Source organism: Nannospalax galili, unplaced genomic scaffold, assembly GCF_000622305.1.
Source record: "Nannospalax galili isolate Female #2095 unplaced genomic scaffold, S.galili_v1.0 scaffold159, whole genome shotgun sequence".
NCBI classification, from domain to species: Eukaryota; Metazoa; Chordata; class Mammalia; order Rodentia; family Spalacidae; genus Nannospalax; species Nannospalax galili.
This window is the reverse complement of record NW_008343239.1, coordinates 1,224,650-1,248,143: the sequence shown is the minus strand read 5'-3', so window position 1 is coordinate 1,248,143 and position 23,494 is coordinate 1,224,650. Positions and strand designations below refer to the sequence as shown.

The 23,494-nt window shown below is 46.4% G+C and overlaps 1 protein-coding gene across 1 annotated transcript in view; it reads right to left on the bottom strand.

Moving 5' to 3' along the window:
• The window catches only part of Pepd (peptidase D), a 142,948-nt gene that overhangs the window by 83,336 nt on the left and 36,118 nt on the right, over positions 1-23,494 (bottom strand). Inside the window, exons 7-8 of the mRNA XM_008839452.3 lie at positions 15,587-15,631; positions 1,122-1,197 (exon numbers count right to left, since the gene is read on the bottom strand). Coding sequence (XP_008837674.1) covers positions 1,122-1,197; positions 15,587-15,631 — 121 coding nt within the window. The remainder of the gene's footprint in view (positions 1-1,121; positions 1,198-15,586; positions 15,632-23,494) is intronic.

The following is a 23,494-nucleotide window of genomic DNA, read 5'->3' as shown; positions in this document are numbered from 1 at the left end:
TACCCTAGGCACCCTGAATGGCTTTTGAAATACCTGCTTCCTTATTTCCCTGTGAAGATGGTTTTGGAAAATGGATGATGGCTGGGTCTGGTGAAACATGCCTGTAATACCAGCACCGTGGAGGTAGAAGTAGGAGGATCATAACTTCAAGGTGGCCTGGGTTATCTAGTGAGTTCCAGGCCAGCCTGGTTATCTAGTGAGACCCTGTCTCAAAAACAAAAAGAAAGAGAAAAGAGAAAAGAGAAGACAGGGATGGTAGTAATAAACGAGCTGGAATTATAGTTCCAGACAACAGATGCTTTGCAATGAGCTGGGAAGTGGCAGGATGCAAGGAAGGAGAACACTGTCCTCTTGGAAGTGGGGCCATTTGGTTGGGATAATCCCTCAGGATTGGTGCCCAGGATCTTCATGAAGATGGTGCCTTAAGGGAGGAGGAGAGGGAGCAGAGTCGCTCCCATCCCTGCCCTGCACCTACTAAGAAGGAGAGAAATGCTGGTGAAGCCTCCTGCTTTCATGTGGTCTCTGAGGACTGGAGCCTGGCCACAACCATTCATCCTCCCTCACACCCCATGCTCAGAGATGCTGCCTGTTATGGTTTGGATGTGAAATGTCCCCCACAGCCTGGTGTGTCTGAACACTTGGTCCCCAACAGGTTGTGCTATGTAGGGAGATTGTGGGAGCCATTAGGGAGACCTAGCTGTGTGGGGAGATTGTGGAGCCCTTAGGAAGGGGGGGACCTAGCTGTGTGGGGAGATTGTGGAGCTCTCAGGAAGGGGGGCCTAGCTGTGTGGGGAGATTGTGGAGCCCTCAGGAAGGGGGGCCTAGCTATGTGGGGAGATTGTGGAGCCCTCAGGAAGGGGGGGACCTAGCTGAAGGAAGTGGTGGCTGTTGAACTGGACATAAGGGTTAAAGCCCAGCTCCACTTCTACCCCAGTTGCTCTCCTTGATTGGCTGAGATGTAAGCCAGCCTCTACAGCTACCTCCATGGAGCTATCCAGCACTCCTCCATGATGGACTGTGAGCCAGAATAAATCCTTCCTCCCTTAAGTTGCTTTTTGTCAGGTGTTTGGTCACAGTGATAAGAAAAGTCTCTACTACCCGTGTAGTATTATCCAACTCACCTGGCAGTGGGCTTCACTGGAGATCCGATTGGTGTAGCGTAAAACCTCTAGCTCCATGTCTGTTTTGAACACTCTGCTGCAGAGGAGAAAAAGAAAATGGAAAGTCTGTGGCAGGGACTGAACCTTCTGGGGAACCAACCACGGCCCCTGGGAACTAGGGCTGCTTGTGGCTACACAGGATCAAAGAGGCCCAAGACCCACAGTGATGCAATGACCTGAGTTGTCTGAAGAAAACCTGCTGGAGAAGAGGGGGAGAAGCAGCTGCCCACCTTGTCCTAACATCAGTCACAGCCAGGCAGTATGCAGAGACGAGAGCTGGCAGCTGCTGTGGGTGGCAGGGGATGCCCAGTCTCTGCAGTGCCCAAGCTCTGTTCCCTCATTCATAGAATGGGAACAAAACCTACATGGCAAACGTGTTGGACCTTAATCTGCGGGGTGCACCCACCCCTCAGGACTCTGCCCCATTGGCTGAAGGTACTTCTCGGCTCCTTCCACCTTCTAGCCCTTGGGGCAGCCCGGCTGCACCCTGTGACGCAGGCCCTTAACCAAGACAGGGTTGGGTGGCTAAAGACAGAGTGGGACCATGGGTTTTTCTACCCTGTGTGCAGGTAGATATGGAAACAGCTGATCTGCAGAGAGAACCAGGAAACTGGGGGAAGAAAAGAGGAGAGCGGCAGGGATGAGCACAACAGCAGGGGACTCCAAGGACTCTCCTACAACCAAATGGCAAGAGTGCTCAGGGGTCTCAAAGCTGACTTCTAGTAATACGCCTACCAGTTTCCTGTCCTAAATTCAGTCTTATCCCCAAGATTCACATAAAAGGAATAAATATTTATTTCTGACTTCCACCCATTTGAAGTAACTAATACCAGGCCCACGGGCATTTAGTAACAGTATCATACATGCTGGCCCAGAGATAGACCAGGGCTCTACCTGCAGGTCTATGGCTTCCCAGTAGATCCTACTGTGTGCCTCAATAACAGTCCTTGCTCATAGGCTTTTTTTTTTTTTTTTTTTTTTTTTTTTTGAGATAGGGTCTCACTCTTGTAGCCCAAGCTGGCCTTGAACTCTCCAAAATGCACAAACTTGCATCTTTAAAGCACCAGGAGCAGTGCCTGGCACATGGGCAAAGCAGTATCTGGTCCTCAAGTCGAGTTTTAAGCTTGGAGCTGCAGCCTTAGCCACACTGCTCTCTTGAAGACAGGCACAGCCTCTGTTGGCCTTAGACAGGCTGCCTTGATTCTCACAGAAACAAAACCACCATCCCTCAGTATTTCTGGGTGATTGATTCCGGGACCCCCATTATAACCAAATCCACAGATTGCATAGAGCCTACCCACATCTTCCTGTATACTTTAAATCATTGCTGGATGACTAACCTCACCTAATACAAAGTAAATGCTGTGCAATTGGTTACTATGCTGTACTGTCTAAGGAACGATGACAAGAAGAGGGCTCTGCACGTACAAACAGCTCTCCTCTGCCCAAAGTGTGGGACCAAACAACTGTGGACTGAACCTCTACAACAGGAACCACACAAGTCTCCTCTCTCTCCCGTCAGTTGCTCTGTCAGGTATTTTGGTCACAGCAATGCAAAAGTGACAAACCCAAGTACAGCTGCAGTCACTGCAGGCCTAACTACAAAGCACAGGACACAGGTGTGGGGTGGGCAGAATGCAATATACCAGTGCTGGAGCAGGACTGAGAGTCGGTGGAATAGCAGAGGTTAGACCAGGACCTTCCCATACACTTCATTTATGTGAATTCAGCATGGTGCTTAGGGCTCCATAGACCCAAGCATTGATTTTTGGAGCTTTCTGGAATTTTGTTCCCCACTGTGGTTAAAGGAACTCATGGACATAGTGGATGACTTTATTTCCAAACATTAGTATTTACAACACAAAGCAGACAAACCTCAGAAAGCAAACACAGCCTCCTTCTTCCTAAACTGCCATTGGCAGGGGTCCAGTTCATGTAGATGCCCTGAATGGAGCAGATGTTGGCTATTTTGCCCTGCTCACCTCCTCAGGCCCATGGTCTCATCTCCCAGCAGCAGAGAACATGAAGACACCCAGTCTTCTCTAGAAGACTGCCAGCCCCTTACTTCAATTGGGGATGTTGGTGGTGGGCCACTCCAGCTACAAAGCTTCCCACAAACCAGTGTCTGCAGCCCAGCCCAGGCCTATGTCCTCACTAAGAGTGCTCCTCAGTACACTTCCTACCCACGTCTCAGAGATTGGCTTCCCAGAGAACCCAACCTGAGAAGGCATGATCGCCCCCATTTTATAGGCAAGGAGACAGAAACTTAGCCAAAACAATGTCAAAGGCGGAACCACCCACCCACGCTGTCTCAATGGCTCCTTTGTCCTTATACTCCACACAAAACCAGGTCTCTACACTCAAACTACCGATCAAACCTAACAGTCATTTTCAATCATTCAAAAACTCAGACATGGGGCTGGAGACATGGTTCAGCAGTTAAGAGTATGACTCACTCTTCCAGAGGACCAGGGTTCCTGGGTTCAGTCCTTAGCACCCACATGGTAGCTAAGAACCATCCTAACTCCAGTTCCTCTTCTGGCCTCTGTGGACACTACACACATACACCACACCTGGGCACTTACATACATGCAGGCAAAACACTCATAAAATAAAAATAAATTTAAAAAACCCTCAGAAATGGGAAAACTATTTCAGGAGAGAGATAGGAGAGCTAGAGAATCTAATAAAGATGACGACAGGATGTAATAGGTATTTTAAATTTTTATTTTTATTATTTTTAATTATGTGCATGCACCTGTGTGTGGGTATGTGCACATGAATACAGTTCCAGGGCAAAACACTCATAAAATAAAAATAAATTTAAAAAACCCTCAGAAATGGGAAAACTATTTCAGGAGAGAGATAGGAGAGCTAGAGAATCTAATAAAGATGACGACAGGATGTAATAGGTATTTTAAATTTTTATTTTTATTATTTTTAATTATGTGCATGCACCTGTGTGTGGGTATGTGCACATGAATACAGTTTCCTGTGGAAGTCAGAAGAGGACATCAGATCCCCTGGAACTGGAGTTACAGGTGATTGTGAGCCTCCTGACATGGATGCTGATTCAGGTTCTCTGTAAGAGCAGTACACACTTGACCACTTGAGCCATCTCTCCAGTCCCTGGGATATTTTTAGAAAGTGCCACTGGTCTAAAAGTATAATTAAAAGCAGCCCAGGATGTGCTAGTCACCAAGTCTAGGAAACAATCTGTAGATCAGTTCTTGAAGCATATGGTGGCTTTGAGAACATCCATGAGGATGGGATGGGTTCATTTCCACACAGAAACACAAGAAGTTTAAAAACTCTTAGTCATGCAGTAAAGAAGACACATGTTTTCCCCGCCTCTCAATAAGAGAAGAAAAAGGCAAACAGAACTCTAATTTAAATATCAATGCCCAGAAGTGACCTTAATTTATATGGTATCAAAGCAACACTGCACACATTACCTTCCTGTTCGAGGGGGACCTGGAGCCTCCTGGCCAATTTAACATCACTGATGGTAGGTCAAGTAAGAATTATTTGTATCCTAACGTAGTGCACCAAGAAATACATATCAACTATAGTATATTCTAACAAATACTCTACACTTACAGTGCTGTTAGAGATCTAATTTCCAGTCTGTAGGAAATAGGGAGAAAGAAGAGCAAGCTAAACACCCAATGTGAAAACAGAAGGTGGAACATTGGTAGCACAGCCAGCCACCTTTTCAGCAGTCAGGGATACAGTCTGAACCTTAACTGTGCCCAAAAGGCCAAGTACCAAAGCCTGAAGACAGCGGCATGTAAGGCTATGGGGACATGGTAGAATCTCTAAGGGGTAGGGCAGAGTTGGAGGAAGTTAGTTCACTGGGTTGTGGCATGAAGGGGCAACTAGGATGCCACCATTCCTCATTTCCCCTGGCTTGAGTTCTCCTCCACCATACACAGCGGCCACAGTGTACTTCCTCACTGCAGACCTGGAGCCACAATGGACCAAACCCTCTGAAGACAGGGAGCCCAAACCGACCTTTCCTCCTTAAAGCTGACTGTCTCAGGTATTTTGCAAAGTGACAGGAAGTTGACTAAAGATTATGGGTAAGAAAATGTCATAACATCCAGGAGAAATGCCTACTTAATTAGCATTTTTTATTTATCATTTTTATTCTCTATGTATGAATGTATTGCCTCCCTGTATGTAAGTGCACCCATGTCGTGCAACCCCTGCAGAGGTAAGAAGAGGGCGTTGGAGCTCCTGGAACTGGAGTTACAGATGGTTGTTAGCTGCCATGTAGGTGCTGGGACTCAAACTTGGATTCTCTGTAAGAGCAGTCAGTGTTCTTAACGGCTGAGTCATCTCAGCAGTCATCTCAGTTAGAAAATAAGTACTTTCTAACTTTTTAAAAAAATAGATTTCCAAGGCTGGAGAGATGCCTCAGCAGTTAAGAGCACTGGCTGCTCTTGCAGAGGACCCAGGTTCAGTTTCCAGCACCCACATAGTGGCTAACAACCATCTGTAATTTCAGTTCCAGGGGATCCAATGCCCACCTTTGGCCTCTGTGGGCATTGCAACACATGTGGTGTGCTTAAATACACACATGCAAGCAAAACACTTGCACATATAAAATAAAAATAAAATTTGAAAAATAGATTTCCCAGGGCTGCAGAGATGGCTCAACAGTTAAGAGCACTTACTGCTCTTCCAAAGGACCCAGGTTTAGTTCCCAGCACCCATATGGCAGCTAACATCCATCCTTAACACCAGTTCTAGGGGATTCAATGCCCTCTTTGACACTTGTGGGCACCAGGCACACATGCAGTCCACTTAAATACACACACGAAGTCAAAACACTCATTACATATAAAATAAAATCTTTTAAAAGCTGTCATTAAAAACAGATTTCCTGCCAGGTGTGGTGATACATGCCTTTAATCCCAGCACTTGGGAGGCAGAGGCAGGCAGATCTTTTGAGTTTGAGGCCAGCCTGGTCTACATAGTGAGTTCCAGGACAGCTGGGGCTACAGGGAGACCCTGTCTCAAAAAGACAAAAAAACAGATTTCCTTATTAACATATTTAAAGATTTACTTATTTATGTGTATATATGTGTGCCTGAGTGTATGAATGTGCCCCATGTGCATGCAGATGCTCACAGGCATCAAGATACCCTGGGGCTGCAAATATAGGTAGTTGTGAGCCACCTGATGTGAGCACTAGGAACTGAATCCAGGTCCTCTGTAAGAGTAGCAAGTTCTCTTAACCATGGAATCATCTCTCTAGTCTTATTAACATATTTTAAATTGACACATAAGCTGTACATATTTATGGGATACGGTGAGGAATTTCAATACAACGTAATGAGTATATCATTTTTGGCTTTTGAGATAGTCTTGCTATGAAGGCCAGGCTGACCATGAACTCTTTATGTAGCCCAGGCTGGCTCTGAACTTGGAATCATTCTGCCTCTGCCTTCTAAGTGCTAGGATCACAAGTGTACACTAGTGCACCTGGCCATATGGCATTTCTTTATGTTAAAAACATTGGAAGCCCTATCCAGTAGGTATTTTAAAGTGTTTAGTCATTGTCAACCATTGTTGCTCCTGCCCAGCTGCACCCTGGTGGGTCTTGAACTTTGGATCTTCCTGCCTCAGCAGGATTTCTGGGCTCACAGCTCTGTGCACCATACCTGCTGCCTACATGCAGCTCCAGGGCCACTGTAACTGGCTCCTCTTGCAGCAAAATCTCCCACATTCACTCCCTCCTCTTCCAGCCAAATTCCTCCAGAGCAGCTTCTGCACTCACTGTGAACCTCTGCTCCTTCCCCTCTCCTTCTATCTCTCTGGCCTCCCTGCACCCTACCCTGTCAGTCCTCCTCTCACAGCCCCTAGAACTCAGGGCTCACCAGTGGGTGTGGTCATCCTCTTTTGCGCTCCGGTCCCCCATCCACTTTGCATTATGCGTTTGCTCCCTGTCTCTGAAGCAGGCCTCTGGGCTGGGTTCTCTCTTCCTTGAATGTCCCCAGTGCCTAGGGCCCAGCATTTGAGAACTCCCATCGTATCCTGGACTCTATGAACAACACTCCTGCTGCTGAAGGCAGACACAGAGCAGACAGTATCCTACACATTTCCCTCTGCTCTATCATCTCACATCTGACCTGTGATCCAAGGCTGCCCTTCACCTGCAGAACCTCTCCCAGACCCTCCCTTTCTCTATCTAGACCCCATTTTCTCTAGCCTCTGTCAGCTCAGCCCTGCCTGCTCAGCTGGGAACAACAAATGGTGATCTTGGTGGGGAAGGGCGAGTCTCTTTCTCATTCACCTTTCAGTGGCCCCTAGGTATCCTCAGGATGAAGGAAAAACACCATAATCCTGGCTAGGCCTCCCACACTCACCTGCACCCTCCTCTCTCCTCTACCTGGAACCAGCTCCTTTTGTTTCATCCAGCCTCCAGCTCCCAGGAAACTCAGGCTTTGAAAGGCTCTCCCATCCTGGACCCTAGGCCAAATCCCTTCAAGTCCCTTCCCAGGTAGTAGAGGAATTCTCCCAGAGCTGTTTTACTGATAATTTGTTGACGTGTCCTTTAAAAGGCTGGAGTGGCCCTGCAGGGTAGGGGGCCACAGGGTAGAGATATGCCTGGCTCAGAGCAGACATGTGGAAATCTATAGCTCACCAGCACGATCTGGACAAGAGAGGACTGCACACCCAAGCTGGAGACAGCTCACTTCCAGCAGGAGTGCCAATGGCCTCCCTTTGGGAAAAAGAGGAGCCAGACATGGTCCCACATAAACACATACACACACACACACACACACACACACACACACACCCCTACCTGCCAGACATGGTCACACAGAGAGAGAGAGAGAGAGAGAGAGAGAGAGAGAGAGAGAAAGAGAGACCCTGTAATCCCAGCACTCATGAGGCATGGGTGGGAAAATCCTAAATTTGAGGGTGGCCTGGGCTACATAGTAAGACCCTGTCTCTTGCCTTGAGGGTGGTGACAAAAAAGAGGCTATGGCCTTCCCTTGCCCAAGTTAGTACCTCTTCAGTCCCAGCTGGAGCCAGTGGCGTCCAGGAGGCCTGGTGGAATGTTGCTCAGCCTGTCAGGCTGGTAATGCCTCCTGGGAACTCCTTACAGAGGAAGAGGCCCAGGCTAGAACCCTCAGGAGCCCTTAATTCTTTCATATCCCATCCCCGGCTCCTCCCAGCAGAGAGAAGATCACTCCTTTCACCAGGCCAAAGAGAAGTTAAAATTGGATCCCACAGGATACTATCCTGAGCAGCATCTAAGCTTGTATTTAGACAGCAAGTTTCAGAACCCTGCTTTTTTCCCGATTTTACTTAACACATCAGATCTCTAACTGGTTTGCCCAGGACTTTTTCTTTCTTCTTTTTTTTCCTGTCTCATTAAAAAAAAAAAAAAAAAAATCTAGGCCTGGTGTGGTGGTGCGTGCCTTTTTAATCCCAGCACTCAGGAGGCAGGTTGATCTGTGTGCAATTGAGACCAGCCTGATCTACATAGTGAGTTCCAGATCAGCTAGGGCTACAGGGAGACCCTGTTTCAAAAATAAAACAACAACAACAAAAATCTAGCTATGGTCCAGACTCAGGAGAGTACAGCACAAAGATGGGAGTCTGAGGCCAACCTGAGCTACATAGAGATACTTTTTCTCAAAAAAGCAAAACCAAAATAAAACAGGGCAAACTATCAGGCAGTTCTCAGAGGCCTGACTGGGCTTTGACCTGACTTAATCTGCATGTACTGATTTGACCAATTACATCCCATGAGTACTGTGGCCTGCAGTCTCGGGCAAGGAGGGTCATTAACCTGGTTGGTTAACTCTAAAACAAGCTCAGACACGGTTTCTTCTATTGCTACAGACAATGCTAAGTCTGTCCAGCAGGCTGCAGGCTTCTCCTCCAGGTGATGAGGCCACGCCTGAGCAAACAGGGCAATGGAATGGGACTCTGTGCTCTGTAAACCCACTGTGCCTGAGGGAGGGATGTTCAATGGTAGGCTCATCAGCCTCATCAGTCCAAGGAGGTATAAGATAGCTGCTGGAAATATGATCTGTCAGACTGATCCCCATGAGAGGACAAGACCACCTCCTCCAAGAAAGAACAGAGGACCAAGGTTCAGGTTAAAACACAAGCCCTATATGAAGCTGGTGCAGAAGGCAGCTCAGGTTTTCAGACGGGAGACGTGGCTGGGGATTGTTGGTATTGCTCAGTCTCAGTCATGGGTGATCATTGTCACACCCAAGGGGCTGCTCACACAGAAAGGCAGCAACAAGCCAGGTATGAGGCCATATACCTGTAACCTGAGGATTTGGGAGTTAGATGTATGAGGAACTTGAATTTGAGGCACAGAAAACAACAACAGTGGCACATGTCTTTAAAGCCAGCACTCGGGAGACAGAAGCAGGTGGATCTCTGTGAGTTCAAGATCAGCCTGGTCAACATAGTGAGTTCCAGGACAGCTGGGGCTAAAGAAAGAAAGAAAAAAGAAAACAATAACAACAAAACAATGGCTGTTAGTTTCAATCTGTTGCTGTAACAAAACACTCCCCAAAAAACACTTGGGGGAGGAAAGATTTATTTGGCTTACACTTAGGTCAGAATCCAGCATTGAGGGAAGTCAGGGCAGGGACCATGGAGGAATGGGGCTTGCTAGCTCATTCTCAGGCTCCTGCTTAGCTTACTTTCTGATATAGCCCAGGACCACCAGTCCAGGAAGTGGTGCTGTCCACAATGGGCTGGGGCCTCCTGCATCAATTAAGGCAAACAAGACACATCCAGTGATCAACCTGATAAAGACAATTACACAATTGAGACTTTTTTCAAGTGATTCTAGGCTGTGTCAGGTTGACAATTAAAGTTAACTAGAACAGCTGGGTGGGAAGCTCAGCAACAGCACACTGGCACACCATTACTCACATAGACACGTACGTACAGAGGTTACCACTGTATGCATGGGGATGGATCAAAGGCCTCACCCTGGAACCAAAACCAGTCTCTGGCTACTGGCCTGAACTGACAAAAACTATACTAGGCAGAGATTTATTTGTGCAATTTTTTTTTCCTGCCTTAAATATTCACAGGTCACAAAACTGCCTCTGGGCATTAAACCCAGGATTAAGACATCAATTAACTGAGGGCTGAATGCACCACTGATTAAAATAGTCGCAAGACAGGATGAAGTATTTCCCAAATCAGTCTCTAAGCATCAAAGTGCCACCTTGTTGAATAAAATCCATTTAAAGGGCCAGGAGTCCCATCTCTCCTGGAGATGAATGTGCAGGGAATGGTTATTCCGGAGCCAGGCAGGCAGGAGTTCAATCCAAAGGACTCCCCGGGCCCTGCCCCAACATACCTTCCACACTGGAGACAGTGATAAAAAGAATAAAATTGCTGAACAGAAGGGACAGAGGAGAAAAGAGCTGGCTGGAATTACATACCCTCAGGAGGCCCCACCAATAAGTCCTCCCAAACAAATCAGAGCCAGCTCAGGCCCAGAGGAGCTGGTAGAGACAGGCAGAAGTTGAGGGAGGGCCACTCCACACCTGCACCATGTCCTGGCTGTGCCTGCCCCTGTGTAGATTTAACAGGCACTATGACACTGGTTTTGCTACAAAGCACTGGGTCCTTGCTTGGGCCTAGATGCCAGGTGGGTAACTGGGAGCAGGCCTGAGACTGGCACCTTTTGTCTCATTCTGATTCCTGTTCGGGTCCACACATTAGTATGCTAATCACTGAAGGAATGTGTGCCTAAAATGTGAGGAAAACTGACCTATCTCATCACCTCTTCAAGGCTGAAGGCATGAAGAGTTTGAGGCCAGCCTGGGCTACATAGTGACACCTAGCCTCAAAAACAAAACCACAGATCAACTAAGGTTTGGTGCCATCAGTTTTCACAACATCCTATGACTCCTTAAAGGCACTTTGAAGCCTACAGCCATGGTCCTAAACCTGTAGTCACCCTGGATTCCAGAGCAGCAGAGCCTTACAAACAGATTACCCCGAATGGGGGCAATAACCCCAAGACTGAGAAAACTAAGAAAGTGAGGGTATCCCCTCTCCCTGTAGCAGGAGGAATCATCTCATGGGAACTGGACAGTCCCCTCAAGTGCTAAAGACATCTCCTGAATCACTCTACAGAACCAGAACAGAGACAAAGACCTCTGGACCCAGACTGCTTAACCATGAAGATCTCTTGCCTCCTGCCCCAACCCTCCCTCTATTGAAACCTAAAGCTCATGCCGGTGCCCAGAGACGGGCTGAGACCCTTGATCTCCATCTTTCTGATACACTCCTTTCTGTCTGACTTCTGGGCAAGTGGCCAGACCTAATTTCTTGGGTTGGATCTCTGTGCCAGGACTTAGGGCACACTGGTACTCTCCCACCCCATTTCCCACCTTCTAGGCAAGTTCTCTCTCTGCCTTGGAATCTACTGTCCCTTTGGCTCGGTCTTTAAATGAAGGGTTAACATCTGCTCATCTGTAGACACAGGTGAACATCCCTACTGGAACAGTCCTCACACACCAAGATCGAGGTCATCAGCTGCAGACCTTTTCTCCTCTGGAAATGCTTCCATTCTGGAAATGCTATCCAGAATGTAGGGTCCTGGGGCACCATCTCCTGTTCATGCAGCAGGCAGGGGAGCAGAAATAGCTTTGTAACCCACAGCTTGTATTTTAATGCATGCAGGATGCTTTCACTCAGTGTAATTAACAGTTCTAAAACTGGCCTATGACTCAAAGGAACATAGTCTCACTTAAAACCCAAGAAGGTGCAATGCAACCTCAGAGAAGTTCACTCTTCTGTGACACTTCCAGAGGTACTTAGCTGCAGCCCACGGCACCAAGCCTGAGCTATGAGACAGAAATGAAGGCATCTCCTTTTATTTCCTACCCTGCCTCCACATCAGTTTCATCATCTGTGTCATCATCTGGGAGAACAGCAAAGTAGAACCCCAGCCTAAATTACGGAAGTGACACGCCTGCTCTTATTAAGTTTCAACTTTTGACCCATACATTTGAGCAGCAATACCCAGCACAAGGGAAGAAATGATCGGTTATGATCTTGTGTTTGTGGAGAAGAGTGCGATTATAGAGGAATTTACAGGAAATCAAGAAGGCCCTGCTTGAGAGAATGGAAAACAATAAAACAGTCACACAAAGGAAATGAATGATACCCAAACAAAAATGAGAACAGCTTCCCGTGCTGGGAGAGGCTGCTTGCTGCCTTGCAATCAGACTGGTCCCCAGACGTCCCCAGCCAGGCGGCTCATCGGGACCTGAGATACTACGTGGAGTAGTATACTTACCTGCACAGCCCCTGCTGTATGCTCTGGCCACAGCCCAAGAGCCAATCCAAGTATTCCAACCACTTGGGCTTCCAGACGGACTGGGAGTGAACTGTGAGAAGCCAGTGCTCCACAGGTCTCAGACCCCGTGATGCGCCACTGAGCTACAAGGGGCTGCACAAGACTCGAACCCAAACCCTGGGTGCACGGTATTTCCTCAAATGAGTCACTAACTTCTCTGTGCCTCAGTTTCCTCACTGTGGTGTGGGGATAAGTAGAGTGTAATAACCTCTTTAAACAAAGCAGCGCGTTCAGTGTCCATCAGCACAGAGCTTCCGCATGCAGACTCTCAACAGGGTCTGTGTGAAGACATACTAGCATTTGACCCCTGGTCTCTTCCAATCATTGCGCAACCCACCTACTTTGCACATGAAGAAACAGGCTGGCAAACCCTTACACCCTCACCATGAGTTAAACAGGACCACGTCTCTGAATTACAGCTGCAGCAATGGAAGCTGAAAAGTTCAGTGAGTTCGCAAGGGACACAAACTGAGATTAGGACTCTGATGTGTCTGTGTCTGAGCTGATGGATTTCCCTCCACAGGGCCAAGACAGAGAGGAGAGAGACGGGAGGGGAGAGAGGAGAGAGGAGAGAGGGGGGAGAGAGAGAGAGAGAGAGAGAGAGAGAGAGAGAACAAGAGAGAGACAGAACAGGTAGCCAGAACATTTAAGATCTGGAGCCCTGCTGAGAGTGTTGGTGTGCAGCTATAATTCCAGCACTGGGGATGCTGAGGCAGGAGGATCTCAAGTTTGAGGCCAGCCTTGAGTTACCCTCAAAACAAACAAACCAATAAAAAAACCCAAAACTGGGCACCCCAAAATATACACCAAGTGGAAATTTCACATCATAGAAAGCACACTTGCTTTGGGAAAGGAACGACCTGCTGCTGTTCCACCCAGGACCCCTCCTCAGGTTCTGGCAGGGAGGGCAATAACTGTGGCAATGATGGATCTGCCAAGAGCAACTCTATCACTGCAGAGACTGGGACCTGTGCTATTAAAACACACCCCTGAGGCAGCAAGGACAATGTGACATTTCTGAAATCGTTCTACTGCCATCAAATGCCAAATAAGTCCTTTCTGCTGCTTGCTTTAATAAAGTTGAGAGGTATTCTTATAAACGCAGACTCCACCTCAGAGCCTTGCAAATGTCATCGGAATTAAAGCGAGCTTACTCCAAAGTGACAAACTAATGGCTCATCCCTCAGGGGGGAGACACTGGAGCGCACGACCCAGTTGCGGTCTCCAACACACTCCTCACAGTCAATGACCTCGAGGGAAAGTCACAGTGAGGCAGACAGTGGACACAGGCCTATTCTGAGTACTCAGGACTTGCTCTTCTGCTGAGCGCAGGCTACAGAGAGCCAGGCATCGGTTACTTGATACAAACAAGAAGAGGCAGTTGTGAACCCAAGGACAGAGTCCCCATTCTCACAGAATGTGTGGCTGTGACAGGCACTTGGCTGGGCTGCTGACAGAGCTAGGCTAGCCAGCCTGGCCTCTATCTCTGGAGGGTCACCACCAATACCTGTCAACAGTTTTGGAGCTCCACCTGCAACTCAGCCCCATCTCCCACTGGCACCTGCCTCAGACTCAACACACCTGACTCAAGTCCCAGACCTGCCATTCTCAGCGCTGTCATGCCTATGGCCTCCATGGCCACCTGGGCCCTGCAGCAGCAGCCCCCTCACTGGCAATGGTTCCCGCTCCTGCCTCTAGCTGAGTGTCTAGGTAGAGGCTGAAATGACTGTTGGAAATGCAAACCTGATCTACACTCTCCTAAGCCTTTCATAGGTTTCCTGTGCCTCCCTTTTCTCTCAGGACAAAGTCAAAATGGACTCCAACAGTACCCTCAGATCACTCTGGAGTTCTGTTTCCCTGGCTCCGCATGGCCACACAGGCCACCACGCTTTCCCTCATCTCCTCAAACAAGGAGTCCCTCAGCACTAGATTTCTCTGACATACCTCATCTTGTGTCTCCCCTAGCTGAGTTCCACTCATCTTTAGGACACAGCTCTAAAGCTCTAAGCTACCAAATCAGACCTCCCAACTAGGTGGGAAAATGTCACCACAGACTCAGGATCAGAAGCGAGACGTCTGCACACCTCCCCGTGGGGCGATGAGGCAGCAAAGGCTTTGCCTTTCTGCTCTTCCACTTCCACAATAAGTACCTCCATTCAACAAAGAAAAAATCATTGTGTTGCTATCAAAGAACAGCCCAGTGGCTCGGAAAGAAAACCGATGGCACATCAGCATCTGAAGTTCCAGGGCCTGTAGGAGCCACACCCAACCTAAGAAGGTTCGCCCTACAGCCACCTGACAGACCAGCTGTGCTGCAGGTAAGGGCTGCCTAGGGAAGTGAGAAGCAGCAAAGAACATGGGTAACAGGTGTGGAGACACCTGAGGAAGCCTGTTTACCTTTCTTGCCATGGTTATGTGTGCCCTTATGTCGACCCTTCCAACTGTCTACCCTCCATTCGAGCTGTCTGTCTAGCTCTCTACTTCTGATAGGAAGTTTTTGCTTTTGGTTTTGCCTCGAGACACCGTCTTGCTACATACAGGCTAGTCTTGAACCCACGACGCTTTACCTCTGCCTCCTGAGTGCTGGTATTACAGGAATGCACCACAATACCCAGAAAGGATAAGGGAAATTTAACTGATATTCAAATGACCCTGGGGTCTTTCAAAAAAAATCTAACCAACCAACTTAAAAAAAAAAATGTTATTAGGGTTGGAGAGATGGCTCAGCTATTAAGAGCACTGGTTGTTCTTGCTGAAGACCTGGCTTTGTATCCAGCACCCACATGGCAGGTAACAACTGTTCCTAACTCCAGTTCCAGGGGATCTGACATCCTCTTCTGTCCTCTGCAAGCACTGCATGACATTGGTGCACTTATATACATGCACGCAATACACTCATACACGTAAAATAAAAATAAATACATTTTTTAAAATTGTTATCTGAAAACAGAAAAGGTTGATGGAGGAAGCTCTAAGGACTGGCTGAGTGGATGGGAGAAAGAACTACCTCCCCTCTCCATGACGTGAACTCAACAGCAACCAACGTGGCAGTACTCACCATTCAACGATCTCTGGGTGAAGAATGGTGTTGTTGACATTGAATCTATAAAGAGAAAACAAACCAAGTCTATTCATTAGATGGTCTATCACATTCCAGGAGGAAGTTCCTCAAGATTAACAGGCCACAACCAAGAGTCCCCCCACCCCCCAGCTTCCTGATTCCTTGATGGAAAGGAAGCTGCTATTCACTTCCTGCACACCTGGCAGCCTGGGATCAGCCTCTAAATACAGTAGGCTGGAGAACAAGTATTTTGGCTGGAAAGCAGCCCCATCTCTGCTAGGAAGACATTCTTCTGTCAAGTTCACTAACATACCACAGTGGGAGTGTCAGAAAGGAGAGAGAGGGAAAAAGGGGGAAGAAACAGCATCTGAAAAATGCCTGAAAATTTCACTAAATTGATGAAAAACATAAATCTACATATCCATAAGGCTCAACAAATTCCAAGGAGCACAAATTCAAAGTGAGCCACACCTACACACCAAGCTGCAAAAAGGCAGTGTATACATGGATGGGCCTCAATCTCCAGTGCTTCAACTTATGATTTTTCAGTTTTTTAAAAAACATTTATGGGGCTGGAGAGAAGCCTCAGTGGTTAAGAGCACTGGTTGTTCTTGCAGAAGACCCAGGTTTGAATCCCAGCACCTACATGGCAGCTAACAACTGTCCATAACTCCAGTCCCAGGGGATCCGACAGCCTCTCCTGACCTCCGCAGGCATTGCACGAAACGGGTGCACTTACCTACATGCAGGCAATACACACATACACATAAAATAATAAATAAAAATTTTAAAAAACACTTATTATTATTATTATTGTCTTTTTGGTGACAGGGTCTCCCTGTAGCTGCAGCTGGCCTGGAACTCACGATGTAGACCAGGCTAGCCTTGAACTCACAGAGATTCACCTGCTTCTGCCTCCCAAGTGCAGGGATTAAAGGTATACACCACCACATCCAGCAAAAAAAACATTTATCATTTTTATATGTATGAGTGTGTTGTCTGCATCTTGTAAGTACACCAGTGTTGCACAGTGCCCACAGAGATCAGAAGAGGGTGTCAGAGCCAACCAGAACTGGAGTTACAAACAACTGTTAGTCATCATGTGGGTGCTGGGAACCAAACCCAGGTCCTCTGCAAGAGCAGCCAGTGCTTTTAACTGCTGAGCCACCTCTCCAGCCCAATTTTTCAGTTTTTCATTGGGAGGTAACAAGGAACATCTATACTGAAATGGTATATACTTCAACATAATTTTTGACTTTACAAAAGGCTGACTGGGATATAACTGTGATAAATCAAGGAGCTTCTGTGTCTTACAAGCATTAAGAGCAAAACAATTCATCACACACAGGGGGACCTCATAGAATATGATCCTGGTATGTAAAGACCAATAGCCAGACTGCATCAGAAAGTATACCAGCCAGAGGCAGTGGGCTAATATTCAAAGCCTTGAAATAAAAAATAAAAAAAATGGCATCCAAGAATTCCAGCAAAGGTCTACTTCAAACATGAAGGAGAAAGTTCTCAGTGAGACCCCTGACCGAGACTCTGTGTGAGATGTACCGCCTGGGTTCATCATGTATGAATGCATCTCAGTCCGTGTGTCCAGATGGGCAAGGCTTGCTGGGAACTGTACTGTCTGGAACACAGGCTTCATGGGCAAATGTTCAGTGACAAGACCACGGGTATGAGGGACAACTCCTTCACCACCTTCTGTGAACCCAGTTCTGGAGAACACGTTTATAGACTAAGAGTCCGCCATATTTGATGACCCTGAAATGACCCATACCTCCAGCTCTTCCACCCAGAGCAGCTCATCGCTGTGATTAAAGGATGCCACCATCAAGAACAATGCCCAGACATACATCATCGGCAAGGGGATCCTCGGTCCCAGACTGGATCAGATCTGCAAGCTGTCTGGTGAGTGCTTGGGACTTCAGGACTTCCTGGAATTCCACAGCTTTGGAGGGGGCACTGGCTCCATCTCCACTCCACTGCTGATCTACCCAGCCCCCTAAGTGTTCATAGCTGTGGTGGAGCCCTATGACTCCATTCTGACCACACACGCCGCCACCCTGGGGCACTCACACTGTGCCTTCATAGTGGACAATGACATATCACATTTAGCACTACAACCTGGACAACAAGCACCCAACCTCCACCAACCTCAGTTGTCTCATCAGCCAAACTGCCTCCTCCATCACAGCTACCCTGCACTTTGAAGTAGCTCTTGATGTGAGCCTGACAGTGTTCCAGATCAACCTGGTGCCCTAGCCTCACGACTACTTCCTACATATCAAGAAGGCCTATTGGAATTGCTGTTGGTGACAAATATTATCAACACCTGCTTTGAGCCTGCCAACCAGATTTGTGACCCCAGCACATGCAAGTACAATGACCTACTACCTGCTGTACCATGGAGATGTGGTGCCCAAGGATGTGAATGCCACCACTGCATCAAGACCAAGTGCAACATCCGGTTTGTGGACTAGAGCCACACGGGCTTCAAGGTTGGTGTCAATCACTTGCTCACTGTGGTGTCTGGGAGTGACCTGGCCAAGGCACAGAATGTCTGAGCAACACAGCTGCCATGGTCAAGGCCTGATAATAAGGCTTTTGTACAGTGGTATGAAGTGAGGGCATGGAGGAGGGTGAGTTCCCTGAGGCTGGGAAGCTATGGCTGCCCTAAAGAAGGATTACAAGAAAGTAGACATCAGCTCCTATGAGGACGAGTGTGACAGAGAAGAACAGACAGCTGCTTGGAGCTTGCTCACTATGTTTATTGAAAAATCCTTTCAAAATAAACAGTCTCCTTGCATGGCTGAAAAACTGAAGGAGAATTAAAACACCTCAGATAAACAACCAAAAAATGAGAACACTCATTGCTAGCACACATACCCTACAAAGAATACTAAAAGGATTACTTCAAACTGTAAAGGACACTACAGAGGGAAGCGAGTCTCTGTGAGGAAAAGAAGGGCACTGATGGGTCAATACGGCTCAGTGGGTAAAGGTGCTTGCCGCCAAGATCAACGACCTAAGTTCAGTTCCTGGAACTCATATGGTGGAAGGAAAGAATCGACTCCTGAAAGTTTTCCTGTACACACACGTACACAAAAAAATAAATAAATAATTTTAAGTTTGTTTTTTTAAAGGGCACTGATGGGGCCAAAGAGATGGCTTAGCAGTAAAGAGCACTCACTGGTTGCTCTTCCAGAGGACCCAGGTTCAGTTCCCAACATGCACATGGCAGCTAACAACCATCCAGAACTCTAGTTCCAGGGGATCCAATGCCCTTTTCTGGCTTCTGCTGGCATTGCACGTGTGATGGACTTATACACTCAGACACACACACACACACACACACACACACACACACACACACGATTAAACATAAAAATCTATCTTGTAAAAAGGGGAGGCACTGGTAAAGGTGACCATATAGGCAAACATAGTGACAGCTGAAATTTACTGTTTGCCTGTAACTCCTTTGTAAAAAATTGCCCCCTCAGATACTGCACCCATACACATATGAATATGTATATGTGCATGTACATACATGCTCACACACCTGCAAACATGCATATATACATGCACATACACGCACACATACATGTGCCCAAAAAATGATGAGAAAGAAGCCTGATGCAAAAGTCCATGAGCATAATGATTCCATTTATCAGCGGGGATCAGAGCAGATGAAAACAGAGGCAGAGGCAGTTAGGAGCTGCTTAAAGTGAGGGGCCTGGAGGTACAGGACTGACTGCAAATGAGTGCAGTTTCTTTCAGTTGATAAAAAGGTCCCAACATTGATACTGTTGATACTGAGCCCTATTCAATCATACAGGTTTTTATTTTGTTTTGCTTTTTCTATTTTCTGTTTTGTTTTGTTTGAGACCAGATCTCACTATGTAGCCTTGGCTAGACCGGAACTATGTAAACAAGGCTCATTTGTACAATTTAAATAAATAAATTATAACAAATAATGAATATAATAAAATTATTTTTAAAATAACTGAGTTACACATATGATGGATTTTATGTAAATTTTATTGCAATAAGGTTGATTTACAACAACTGACAGAACAGAAAGGAGAGAAATCCAGCAGCAGCATAGCCAAATGTGCACGTACCTCTTGTGGAAGCAGAGCAGAGACAGCAGGAAAGACGCAGGCATGGACCCGTCTGACCCCCTTTATATACACAGCGCCACAGATGCAGAGTGGACTCTCTTGTCACGTACACATCATTTATCATGAGCTCACAATGGAAATTTCAAGACATTTCAAAGGGTTGAGATACAGAGAACGCTCACTGATCATGGAAAAATTAAAGTAGAATCAGTAACAAAGGAAATAATAAAATCCCAATTGTTTAGAATTGTTCAGATGTCTGAATACTCTCTGTTCAGAAACAAAAACAAGGGGCTGGAGAGAGAGCTCAGCGGTTAAGAGCGCTGGCTGTTCTTGCAGAGGACCCAGGTTCAGTTCCCAGCACCCACATGGTAGCTAACAATTATCTGTAACTCCAGTTCCAGGGGATCCTATGCCATCTTCTGACCAAGGGTACTGTACAACATCGGTGCACTTACACACATGCAGGCAATACACTCATATGCATAAAATAAAAAATAATAAATAAAAACCAAAAAGACACAACAAAACTAGAAAGTAAAAATATAAAATATCAAAACACCTGAAATGCAGCTACATACAGCAGAATTCAGAGGAAACTTTATTGCTATAAGTAACGTATACAATAGAAAAGAGTATTAAAAATCAATTATCTAGGCAAGCTTGGTGCTGTATACCTTTAATCCCAGGGCTAGGGGGGCAGAGGCAGGCAGATCTCTGTGAGATGGAGGCCAGCCTGGTCTACACAGTAAGTTCCAGGCCAGCTGGGACTACAGGGAGACCCTGTCTCCAAACCCTCTCCACCCCTAAAAAAATTAGTTATCTAAATTTCACACACACCATATTCCTTTCTTCCTTCCCAAGAACATAGAGAAACAACAACAAAAACCTAGACAAATGAAAGGAAATTTAAATGAGCACAAGTCGATGAAATAAAAAAGAGAGAAAATTCTCCAAAGCCAAAATTTGTTCTTTGAGAAGATGAAGATAATTGAAAAGATGACACCAGGAGACAGAAGATTCAGGCCAGACACATGCATCTCTGATACAAGACAGTGACCCAGAGCTCGAGCTATGGGTGAGACAGAAAGACAGTGGGCCCAGGTCTCAGCAGAGGAGCCTTGGCAAGGCTTCAGCCTTCTGGATTCCAAGATCTTCCACACACAGGTATGGGCAGGGGAGTGAGCCTGACTTCCTGAAAATCAAGGATTCGCCATGGCCTCATCACTAGAATCTGAAAACTCTATCTAATGCCAGGTTGTAAAGTCAGCAGCCTTACTCTGACGAAGGAGCAGGGACAGGAGAGAAGGCATAGCAGGAAGAGGGGATTCCTAAGTACCCAAGCAAGGAAGGCTTCTTGGTTCAATGTCAACTTAAATGCTTTAAAATCAAAGTCCTGGGGCTGGAGAGATGGTTCAGGGGTTAAGAGCACTTGCTGCTCCTGCAAAGGGCCTGAGGTGGGTTCCCAACACCCACATGGCAGTTCACAACTCCCTGTAACTCCAGTTCAGGGCATCCAATGACCTCTTCTGTCCTCTATGGACACTTGCATGCACTCATACACATAAAATAAAAATAAAACTTTTTTTAGAAAGTAACTCCTACTTGTGAAATATCAAAGAGACTACATGCAGTCAATGTGACTCAGAGTGAAGAACGGAGCAGCAGGTAACATAAATCAAGGCGACAATGCAGACACTGCCTCCCACCTTGCCAACTGTCACTGTGACCTTAGGGAAAACACTGGCCTATCTACTCAACAACCAGATGCATCTCACTTCACATAATGTATGGACACACACACACACACACACACACACACACACACACACACAGAGGGGCATGCATAAAAGATACAAAGGCAGGGAGGAATATGCTTAGGAAAGAAGAGGGCATAGACACACAGAAATGTACATGCAGAAGCAGAAGTTGACCCAGCATAAAATAATTGCACACAGACACAGCTGCGCACACACACACACACACACAGACACACACACGTGCATCCCTGAACACGCACACACACACAGACACAGATATACACATGTACAGACAAGAGACACCTGAGCTACACACAGATGGACACAGATGTTACCTTTATCTTAGAAAAGACACCTTCCTAGGTCCTCAGTGGATGCCTGAGGCCACAGATAGTACTGAATACTATGTATGGCATGGTTTTTCCTGAGCATACATATCTATGGTAAAATTTAATTTATAAATTAAGCACAGTAGGAGGTTAGCAAAAACCAATAATAAAATAGAACAATTACAACAATATGCTGTAATAAAATCGCCAGCATCGCTAGTCTTGTCCTTTGGACCAATTATTAAGTAAAATAAAGGTTACGTGAACAAAGCACTGGGATACCACAATGATCAACTTGATAACCAAGCCAGCTAAGAGACTAATGCGTGGGCAATGTATATACCATAGACAGCTGACAAAGGGATAACTCATGTCCCAGGTGGGGTGGAACAAGATCTGATCATGCTACTGAGAACAATATGAGCTTATGAACTGGCCAGGCATGATGACACAAGTAATCTCAGCCATTCGGGGGATGAGGCAGGAAGACAGCAAATCCTGAGGATACCCTGGGCTATACCGTCTTGGAAAGGCGGGGTAAGGCTGAGAATATAGCTCAGCAGTAGACGGCTTGCTTCGGATACCTGGCCTGTGTATGGTATCTATGTGCCCACCCTCTCTTTCTATCTCCTTTCTCTGGGCCTTACCTGTCACTCTATCACCCTTAGTGCAATTTTCAAGGGTTTATCTGCTGGGATGGGAGCCTGCAAGAGTTATCTCTGCCCTACTTGTCATGAGCACTGATTTTGGACCCTTATGAATTATTTCTAGAATTTTCTATGTAATATTTTCAGATTGCAGTTGATTGTGGGTAAATGAAACTGCAGAAATCAAAACCACAGACAAAGGAAGGACTATTCTAGATACAAAACACATACACAATCAAACATACTCAGTCACAAGCACCTGTACTTAGAAGGCATCTGGTCACCCAGATATGCACATGTACACATTCAGATGGGCATCTCCTCATACCCACAGAATGAACTAAACCATATAAACACAGATACATGAACACACGTTGACTAAGGCACACACACACACAGATGCACAGAATTCCAAATGGACAAACATATGCAGGCACACATGAGTGTCCAAAAGACAGTGTGGACAGGTTTAATCCTGGGTAATGAAATTAGGACATTCCTTATCTTTGCCTTCAAGCTAGCACCACTTTCTGTGACAAATATATGTTCATCATGCAAGAATAACAGCAAAACCCCACCACTGCCTGTGAGGGTGGGACCTCTTAGAAGCAGAGGGTGGGCAAGGGTGGGCCCAACCTCCCGCACCAAGCCTCTGTCTCCCCTCCTTGGGAGTTTCTAACCCAGTGAAGGAGCCTCCTCACCCCAACACTCTCTACTAGGATTCCATGGGCTACAATTTGAAGCTCAATCCTAAATATTAACTTGATATGCAACTTAACAGTTATCAGAAAGCCACGGTCTCCAAACCACAAATTGGCATTTTGCTGTAAATTGTCAAGTTTTAATAATGTCCCTCTACTTCCTGGAATTCACATTTTTGGATATTAATATTCCTGCATTAACAAGTCCCAAATTCAGCATTTCATATTTAACTGCTTATTTAAATGGAATTAATTTGTAACCAATTGTCTTCAAATATGCAAGGCAATTTAACTAAATGCCAAAAAATAAGAAATATGCTTGTCCTGAATAGCCAGCT